The following is a 10,863-nucleotide window of genomic DNA, read 5'->3' as shown; positions in this document are numbered from 1 at the left end:
ACACAAAAAAGTATCAAAGGTTCCAGCCACCTCAGCCATAGACTGTTCTCTCTGCTATCGTATGGCAAGCAGTACCAGTGCACCAAGCCTCAAACCAACAGAACCCTGAACAACTTCTACCCCCAAGCCATAAGCCTGCTAAACAAGACTGCTAAATAGCTAATCAAATGGCTACCCGGACTACCTGCATTGACCCTTTTCTGCACTAACTCTCTGGCACTGACTCTATGAACACACACACTAGACTCTACCCACACACTCACACATACTGACACTGACATCCCAACACACGCACACACTTTCACACTCACCACGTACGCTTCTGCTACTGTCTATTGCCTATCCTGTTCCCTAGTAACTTTATCCCTACATATACAGTGCCTTGCGAAAGTATTCGGCCCCCTTGAACTTTGCAACCTTTTGCCACATTTCAGGCTTCAAACATAAAGATATAAAACTGTATTTTTTTGTGAAGAATCAACAACAAGTGGGACACAATCATGAAGTGGAACGACATTTATTGGATATTTCAAACTTTTCTAACAAATCAAAAACTTAAAAAATGGGCATGCAAAATTATTCAGCCCCTTTACTTCCAGTGCAGCAAACTCTCTCCAGAAGTTCAGTGAGGATCTCTGAATGATCCAATGTTGACCTAAATGACTAATGATGATAAATACAATCCACCTGTGTGTAATCAAGTCTCCGTATAAATGCACCTGCACTGTGACAGTCTCAGAGGTCCGTTAAAAGCGCAGAGAGCATCATGAAGAACACGGAACACACCAGGCAGGTCCGAGATACTGTTGTGAAGAAGTTTAAAGCCGGATTTGGATACAAAAAGATTTCCCAAGCTTTAAACATCCCAAGGAGCACTGTGCAAGCGATAATATTGAAATGGAAGGAGTATCAGACCACTGCAAATCTACCAAGACCTGGCCGTCCCTCTAAACTTTCAGCTCATACAAGGAGAAGACTGATCAGAGATGCAGCCAAGAGGCCCATGATCACTCTGGATGAACTGCAGAGATCTACAGCTGAGGTGGGAGACTCTGCCCATAGGACAACAATCAGTCGTATATTGCACAAATCTGGCCTTTATGGAAGAGTGGCAAGAAGAAAGCCATTTCTTAAAGATATCCATAAAAAGTGTCGTTTAAAGTTTGCCACAAGCCACCTGGGAGATACACCAAACATGTGGAAGAAGGTGCTCTGGTCAGATGAAACCAAAATTGAACTTTTTGGCAACAATGCAAAACGTTATGTTTGGCGTAAAAGCAACACAGCTCATCACCCTGAACACACCATCCCCACTGTCAAACATGGTGGTGGCAGCATCATGGTTTGAGCCTGCTTTTCTTCAGCAGGGACAGGGAAGATGGTTAAAATTGATGGGAAGATGGATGGAGCCAAATACAGGACCATTCTGGAAGAAAACCTGATGGAGTCTGCAAAAGACCTGAGACTGGGACGGAGATTTGTCTTCCAACAAGACAATGATCCAAAACATAAAGCAAAATGTACAATGGAATGGTTCAAAAATAAACATATCCAGGTGTTAGAATGGCCAAGTCAAAGTCCAGACCTGAATCCAATCGAGAATCTGTGGAAAGAACTGAAAACTGCTGTTCACAAATGCTCTCCATCCATCCTCACTGAGCTCGAGCTGTTTTGCAAGGAGGAATGGGAAAACATTTCAGTCTCTCGATGTGCAAAACTGATAGACATACCCCAAGCGACTTACAGCTGTAATCGCAGAAAAAGGTGGCGCTACAAAGTATTAACTTATGGGGGCTGAATAATTTTGCACGCCCAATTTTTCAGTTTTTGATTTGTTAAAAAAGTTTGAAATATCCAATAAATGTCGTTCCACTTCATGATTGTGTCCCACTTGTCGTTGATTCTTCACAAAAAAAATACAGTTTTATATCTTTATGTTTGAAGCCTGAAAGTTCAAGGGGGCCGAATACTTTCGCAAGGCACTGTATGTACATAGCTACCTCAATTACCTTGTACCCCTGCACATAGATTCGGTACTGGTACTCCCTGTATATAACCATGTTCTTTTTCATTATTGACTGTGTATTTTTTCCTCTTGTCAATATTTACATTTTGAATTTAATTGTTTATCTTTATCTTAACTGTGCATTGTTGGAGAAGGACGCATAAGTAAGCATTTCACTGTTCGTCTACACCTGTTGTTTACAAGGCATGTAGAAAATATGATACTTAGTTTTCATTACAAGAACAACTCGATCCCTTTCCGCTGTTCTCTGCCTGCTGCTACTGCTATGGCCCAAAAGAGTCAATACATATCATTAGCATTCCATGTCACACAAAGCCTTTTGTCTTCATTGCCTCCCTTATTCAAACCATAGATGATCCTAGTTTCCCACAGTTTTGGTCAGGCTGATAATACTGTGCTGTGCAAGTACCCTATCTGTCTCCAATCCAAAAATCCAGATATAAAATAAATGTCTTTAAACTCAGGTTGTAAGTATTTGATCTAATAGAAAACATATACTTATTTATGCAAATCATAGAGTTGATGTGACATGCTATCATTATAGCTTTAAAATACTATTATTATCAATGCTTAAGCATTATATGGCCCAGTGTCCTCGATCTGGTTGTTCACGTTATTGACTGAGATAATATATCATTACTTACACATGCTTCAACTTGTTTGACGTGGCTTCATACAAACCTGTGATTTTGTGTCAGCCAAAAATGTCTCAGTTGAAAACCACATACCACACAGTGTTAGCCTAGAATATACTGTAGCTTAGCAGACCAATGTAAAGGAGATATGCCCCATTTCAGCTAGCAGAACATACAGGCCCCCTCCTCCTCTAGTGAGAGGGGAAGAGTGTGGGAGGGGGAGGTAAGAAAGAGAGAGTGGGAGGGGGAGGGGGAGGGTAAACACTCAGCCAGAGCTATGTCTGACAGCCCTGCTGCTCACTGAAAGAACAAGGGACAGAGAAAAAAGCCTGTGCGGCTGAACACGAGAAAGACTGTGAGGAGGGAGGGAGATATAGGCTGAGGGAGAGAGAAAGCAAGGGAGAAAATATATGGAGGAGGAGATCTGCAGGAATTCTCCTCTAGAAAGAACACAAACATTGTGTTTGTGAATGGGAGCTGGTGAGCTCAGCCACAGGGGGAGTGTGTTCTGAAAAACTAGGCAGCCGCTGGTGAGCCTGAACACCAATCCTCTCCCTTCTGCCAGGGGCTGGGGGGATTGAGCTAGGATTTCCATTGGGTTCTTCTAGGGAGTGATTTAGAGAAGAGTCCAGAGCTGTTGGTTAGGATTTCTAGCTGTATGTAAGGAATATGCTGGAGAAGGTTTGAACACACTGTTAGCTGTTATTGCAGATTGAACACAGTAGTGTGTGCGACGTGGAGGCTCAGTCCGCTGGTTTAGTGTTGGCAGTGCTGCTCCCACCCCTGCTGCTGGGTCTGTTTTGGGGCTATGTTTCTGACTGACTAGGGCAGCATCACCCACATGCAGGGCAGAGGCTGAATCTGAGGTTAAGAGTGCAACAAACCAGCATGGGAGCCAAACAGATGAAATGGTAAGAGTTGGATTTGACAAATTATTTGCAATATCTCTTTATTTACATAACACTGTCTCTCTCCCTCTCATTGTTACAATCAGTGGTTATAGAAATGCAGTGTTTGTTCATTGTCTTTACATGTTGCTACCTTAACGTGACGGGAGTGGTTATGACACCTCGATACAGTGCAAGCACTATGTGCAAGCACTATGTCATTTAGAAGGAGATGTCATTTCTTTGTCTAATCAATATTATGATGCAATATTATATGTTCATACAATATAGATATATATTACACGTGTTGGAGAAACTAATCATAGTGTGATCCCTTGTAGAAATTGAGTAGTTCACATCATTTTAGGGCTGGGCAGTCCGCTATTGTCTGAATGTAGGTGTGGGTGTGTGTTTCTTTGGTATGGGTACTGTGCGTCCGTGTAGGTGTTTGTCTGGAAGTCTATGTGAGCTGGATGTGTGACATTGCCTAGCAACAGCTAACTACAGTGTTTGGCATTGCGTTGATTTTCATTTGCAGATTGGCTCACATCTCAGATGAACTTTGATCAGACTGATTAGCATCACACTCTATATGAGCATGTCCAATCTCATATTGTGTTTTAGTGTTATATAGTATTTAGTTCCAGAGATTAGGATAATTTCTGTTTAATATTTGCCCACCATAGTGGAGGTTTTATTTCTAACCCAAAATAAATTGACAGTGAACAAAAAAATTACATTATACTGTAAAACTAGGCCACAGGTCTTGAATGTGTACATGTGATCCTCTTTCAGAGATAATATTGAAAATATAAAGCAATTCAGTTATATTGAAGACAGATATGAGGTAAAAACATTTATTTCAAGAGGATTTACTATATTTTATACAGTTGAAGTCGGAAGTTTACATACACCTTAGCCAAATACATTTACACTCAGTTTTTCACAATTCCTGACCTTTAATCGTAGTAAAAATTCCCTGTCTTCCGTCAGTTAGGATCACCACTTTATTGTAAGAATGCGAAATGTCAGAATAATAGGAGAGAGATTTATTTATTTCAGCTTTTATTACTTTCAATACATTCCCAGTGGGTCAGAAGTTTACATACACTCAATTAGTATTTGGTAGCATTGCCTTTAACTTGGGTCAAACGTTTCGGATAGCCTTCCACAAGCTTCCCACAATAATTTGGGTGACATTTGGCCCATTCCTCCTGACAGAGCTGGTGTAACTGGGTCAGGATTGTACTCCTTGCTCGCACACGCTTTTTCAGTTCTGCCCACAAATGTTCTATGGGACGGAGGTCAGGTCTTTGTGATGGCCACAACAATACCTTGACTTTGTTGTCCTTAAGCCATTTTGCCACAACTTTGGAATTATGCTTGGGGTCATTGTCCATTTGGAAGACCCATTTGGGACCAAGCTTTAACTTCCTGACTGATGTCTTGATGTTGCTTCAATATATCCACATAATTTTCTCTCCTCATGATGCCATCTATTTTGTGAAGTGCACCAGTCCCTCCTGCAGCAAAGCACCCAAATCAAATCAAATCAAATGTATTTATATAGCCCTTCGTACATCAGCTGATATCTCAAAGTGCTGTACAGAAACCCAGCCTAAAACCCCAAACAGCAAGCAATGCAGGTGTAGAAGCACGGTGGCTAGGAAAAACTCCCTAGAAAGGCCAAAACCTAGGAAGAAACCTAGAGAGGAACCAGCCTATGTGGGGTGGCCAGTCCTCTTCTGGCTGTGCCAGGTGGAGATTATAACAGAACATGGCCAAGATGTTCAAATGTTCATAAATGACCAGCATGGTCGAATAATAATAGGGCAGAACAGTTGAAACTGGAGCAGCAGCACGGTCAGGTGGACTGGGGACAGCAAGGAGTCATCATGTCAGGTAGTCCTGGGGCATGGTCCTAGGGCTCAGGTCCTCCGAGAGAGAGAAAGAAAGAGAGAAGGAGAGAATTAGAGAACGCACACTTAGATTCACACAGGACACCGAATAGGACAGGAGCAGTACTCCAGATATAACAAACTGACCCCAGCCCCCCGACACATAAACTACTGCAGCATAAATACTGGAGGCTGAGACAGGAGGGGTCAGGAGACACTGTGGCCCCATCCGAGGACACCCCCAGACAGGGCCAAACAGGAAGGATATAACCCCACCCACTTTGCCAAAGCACAGCCCCCACACCACTAGAGGGATATCTTCAACCACCAACATACAATCCTGAGACAAGGCTGAGTATAGCCCACAAAGATCTCCGCCATGGCACAACCCAAGGGGGGGCGCCAACCCAGACAGGATGACCACATCAGTGAATCAACCCACTCAGGTGACGCACCCCTTCCAGGGACCCCCACAACATGATGCTGCCACCACCGTGCTTCACGGTTGGGATGGTGTTCTTTGGCTTGCAAGCCCCCCCCTTTTTCCTCTAAACACAACGATGGTCATTATGGCCAGTTGTATTTTTGTTTCATCAGACCAGAGGACATTTTTCCAAAAAGTATGATCTTTTCCCCCATGTGCAGTTGCAAACCGTAGTCTGACTTTTTTATGGCGGTTTTGCAGCAGGGGTTTCTTCCTTCCTGAACGGCCTTTCAGGTTATATTGATATAGGAATCGTTTTACTGTGGATATAGATACTTTTGTACCTGTTTTCTCCAGCATCTTCACAAGGTCCTTTGCTGTTGTTCTGGGATTGATTAGCACTTTTCACACTAAAGTACGTTCATCTTTAGGAGACAGAATGCGTCTCCTTCCTAAGCGATATGGCGACTGCATGGTCCCATGGTGTTTATACTTGCGTACTATTGTTTGTACAGATGAACGTGGTACCTTCAGGCATTTCTTTTGATTTTCCCACGATGGCAAGCAAAGAGGCACTGTTTGAAGGTAGGCCTTGAAATACATCCATAGGTCCACCTCCAATTGACTCAAATTATGTCAATTAGCCTATCAGAAGCTTCTAAAGCCGTGACATAATTTTCTGGAATTTTCCAAGCTGTTTCAAGGCACAGTCAACTTAGTGTGTGTAAACTTCTGACACACTGGAATTGTGATACAGTGAATTATTGTTATTGTTATTGTTAATAATATTGTTATTATTGTCAAACAATTGTTGGAAAAATGACTTGTGTCATACACAAAGTAACGTCCTAACCGACTTTCCAAAACTATAGTTTGTTAACAAGAAATTTGTGGATTGGTTGAAAAAGATGTGTTTTAATGACTCCAACCTGTATGTAAACTTCAGACTTCAGCTGTATGGGGATATTTTATATATGAATGCTTCCGCTCAGTGTTTGAGATCAATTCACACTCTTTACCATGGCATTTTGAGATTTATTTTAAACTGCAAAACCCTTACGCACCACTGCACTTTGTATACCAGGGTTAGCTGGCCTTCTCTAGTCACTCGTAGGCTCAGCCACTGGTATACTTTTATTTACAAAGCCATTTTTGTAACGGTTCTCTTGATGTGAAGGAGAGTCGGACCAAAATGCAGCGTTGTGATGATTCATGTTATTTTAATAAAGGAAAACTATACATGAATAAACTACAAAACAATGAAATGTGAAAACTCAAAACAGCCCTATCTGGTGCAAAACACAGAGACAGGAACAATCACCCACAAACACACAGTGAAACCCAGGCTACCTAAATATGGTTCCCAATCAGAGACAATGACTAACACCTGCCTCTGATTGAGAACCATATCAGGCCAGACATAGAAATAGACAAACTAGACATGAAACATAGAATGCCCACTCAGCTCACACCCTGACCAACCAAAACATAGAAACATACAAAGCAAATTATGGTCAGGGTGTGACAATTTTGGGTTTACTACCTTTTTATTTGTGCATTTTATTGTTCAGAAATGTGGTGGGTACTCTCTTCGTTCACTAGACTTTATCCTGCTAACTGTTCGAAATGTCCGAACTGAATTTGGTAAAAGGGCTTTTATGTACTCTGCGCCATCGTCTTGGAACACCTTACAAAATACTTTTAAACTGGAAGAACCTGTCCCGATTGGTGTTTTTAAATCACTGATGAAGGATTTTAAGGCTGATTCCCTGACCTGTCAATGTTTTTAATTTGCTGTTTTATACTCTTGTGAATTCAATGGTTTTTACTAGATTACTTGTAGTTTTTCATGTTGTCTGTCTGTAATTTTTTTTGTAATGACTTGGTGCTGCTTATCTTGGCCAGGGCGCTCTTGAAAAATATATTTTAATCTCAATGAGCCCTTTCTGGTTAAATAAAGGTTAAATAATATAAAATAAAGGGATTACAAAAGACATGCAAAGACCAGATATGCTGAAGTGAAGTTCATCTCTTGCTAATCTCAGTGGCTAATTTTGGTATCTCTACTGTATGTTGTTGTTTCAGTTGGCACAACAGATCAGCAGGGTACATCCTTTAAGGGAAATCCACAGAAATGACCACATGTAGCTATAACAAACTGCACCCAGGGCAAAGGAAGGGCGGTTCCGTGATAAGAGTGGTTTATACAGAACATTGGTTGGCATGTACTTCATACGTCTTTGCCTGCAGTTCTGATTCCAAGATGATTTGAAATGAGTTGCAGTGGAGTACTTAGGGATAATCGCTTCAGTAGAATCAGATAAGATGGTGACCAGACCACTGTGACCGGCTGTCCTTCTTTCTCTGTAGCTCAGTAGAATCATCAAAGTAGGCCCCTTATGACAGAACATTTTCCAAACTTCCTGAGCTCTAGAGTTCCTCTGTGGAGATGGGAGAACCTTCCAGAAGGACAACCATCTCTGCAGCACTCCACCAATCAGGCCTCTATGGTAGAGTGGCCAGACGGAAGCCACTCAGTAAAAGGCACGTGACAACCCGCTTGGTGTTTGCTAAAAGGCACCTAAAGGACTCTCAGAACATGAGAAACAAGATTCTATGCTCTGATGAAACCAAGATTGAACTCTTTGGCTGAATGCCAAGCGTCACGTCTGGAGGAAACCTGGAAACGTGGCCTTATCACCTGGCCAATACCTAGATGTTACCATTCGGCCATCAGATTTGCCAACAATGCTCCTCATAGGACACATCACGGCACTCAATACTCCTCTGTAAACTGGTCATCTCTGTATACCCGTCACAAGACCCACTGGTTGATGCTTATTTATAAAACCCTCTTAGGCCTTACTCACCCTTATCTGAGATACCTACTGCAGCCCTAATCATCCACATTCAACACCCGTTCTGCCAGTCACATTCTGTTAAAGCTCCCCAAAGCACTGGTTCGCCCTGGATCACTCCTCTTTCAGTTCGCTGCAGCTAGCGACTGGAACGAACCCCAACAAACACTCAAATGGGACAGTTTTATATCTGTCTCTTCATTCAAAGACTCAATCATGGACACTCTTACTGACAGTTATGGCTGCTTCGCGTGATGTATTGTTGTCTCTACATTCTTGCCCTTTGTGCTGTTGCCTGTGCCCAATAATGTTTGTACCATATTTGTGCTGCTACCATGTTGGACTGCTCCCATTTTTGTGCTGCTACCATGTTGGGCTGCTGCCATGTTGTGTTGCTGCCATGTTGTTGTCACGTTGTGGTGCTACCATGCTACCATGTGTTGCTGCCATGCTATGTTGCTGTCTTAGGTCTCTCTTTATGTAGTGTTGTGGTGTCTCTCTTGTTGTGACGTGTGTTTTGTCCTATATTTGTATTTCATGTTTTATTTTTAATTCCAGCCCAGTCCCTCAGGATGCCTTTTGCCTTTTGCCTTTTGCCTTTTGCCTTTTGCCCCTTTGCCTTTTGCTAGGCCGTCATTTGGAATAAGACTTTGCTCTTGACTGACCTGCCTAAACAAATAAAGGTTAAACAAATAAAATAAAATAAAAACCATCCCTACGGAGAAGCATGGTGGTGGCAGCATCTTGCTGTGGGGATGTTTTTCAGCAGCAAGGACTGGGATACTTGTCAGGATTGAGGGAAAGATGAACAGAGCAAAGTACAGAGAGATCCTTGATGAAAACCTGCTCCAGAGCTTTCAGGACCTTAGACTGGACAACGACCCTAAGCACACAGCCAAGACAACTCAGGAGTGGCTTTGGAACAAGTCTCTGAATGTCCTTGAGTGGCCCAGTCAGAGCCCGGACTTGAACCCGATCTAACATCTCTGGTGAGACCTGAAAATAGCTGTGCAGCGACTCTCCCCATCCAACCTGACAGAGCTTGAGAGGATCTGCCAAGCTTGTAGTGTCATACCCAAGAAGACTCGAGGCTGTAATTGCTGCCAAAGGTGCTTCAACAAAGTATTGAGTAAAGGGTCTGAATACTTATGTAAATGTGTCTAAAAACCTGTTTTACTTTGTCATTATGGGGTATTGTGTGTAGATTGATGAGGGAAAAAAAACAATTGAATCAATTTTAGAATAAGGCTGTAACGTTACAAAATGTGGAAAAGGGTCTGAATACTTTCCCGAATGCGCTGTATATAACCTCATTCTCTATTCTTCTATTCACGTCATCATACTGTATCTACTATACATCCCTACCAACTCAATTACATATCAATCTAAGCAAGCATTATATGGTACCTGCCTCCACATACAGTATTAATCATTTATAACTGAGGCACAGTAAGAGAGCACATACAGACCCACCTGTGGCCCAATTAACCCCCATTAATCTCCCTCTGTTCACAGTGTTAGTGAATGGATAAAAGGTAGATAAACGTCAATTCCATGGTAACAGAGTGATGCCGAGACTCCGATTTTTCACTTTAAAATGTATGTCAAATAAAAACCAGTGATTGCAAAGTAAAACAAACCATATAACTATATGCACAAGGACTACTTTTAATCATTTCCACTGAACATCACTCTGTTACCTCACGATCACTCTGTTACCATATAATTGACGTTTATCTACCCTTTATCCATTCACTAACACTAACAAACATAGTTGTACAGTTTGTTTAATTTGACAATCTATTTTTTTTTGTACATACATTTTTAAGTGAAAAATCTAATTCTCAGCATTTCTCTTTTATCATGGAATTGCCTTAAAGTAAAAACAATGTGTAGTATTCTTTCCCTATAGCAACCCCAAGTCCATCTAATTACAAAGTATTGCAAAAGGGACAGATCAAGCCAGGGCAGTTATACGTCGCAGCCCTCAAATTTAGTAATGCAATGTTGTTTTTTTAAATGCAAAAAGACAGATGCCATCCTAACACTACATTAAACCAGACATTAATCTCACACACAGGCTGTAATGTGAGTCTAATTACTCATGTCAACATTCCTCTTCACACCAAGTAACA

General features: G+C 41.8%; 1 protein-coding gene across 9 annotated transcripts in view; it reads left to right on the top strand.

The window, feature by feature from the left end:
* Positions 1-2,924: 2,924 nt before the first annotated feature.
* Positions 2,925-10,863, top strand: part of LOC109909147 (dixin-A) — a 28,003-nt gene continuing 20,064 nt past the window's right edge. For 2 of the 9 annotated variants that reach the window (XM_020508096.2, XM_020508099.2), the window contains exon 1: positions 2,925-3,572. In XM_020508096.2, the coding sequence (XP_020363685.1) occupies positions 3,550-3,572 (23 nt within the window). In that variant the 5' untranslated portion in view covers positions 2,925-3,549. The remainder of the gene's footprint in view (positions 3,573-10,863) is intronic. The other 7 variants (XR_004204018.1, XR_004204017.1, XM_031796312.1 and 4 more) reach the window with 5 other exon arrangements.

This window comes from Oncorhynchus kisutch, linkage group LG18, assembly GCF_002021735.2.
Source record: "Oncorhynchus kisutch isolate 150728-3 linkage group LG18, Okis_V2, whole genome shotgun sequence".
NCBI classification, from domain to species: domain Eukaryota; kingdom Metazoa; phylum Chordata; class Actinopteri; order Salmoniformes; family Salmonidae; genus Oncorhynchus; species Oncorhynchus kisutch.
Note: the sequence above shows the minus strand (reverse complement) of the source record. Positions and strands in the feature narration are given on the sequence as shown.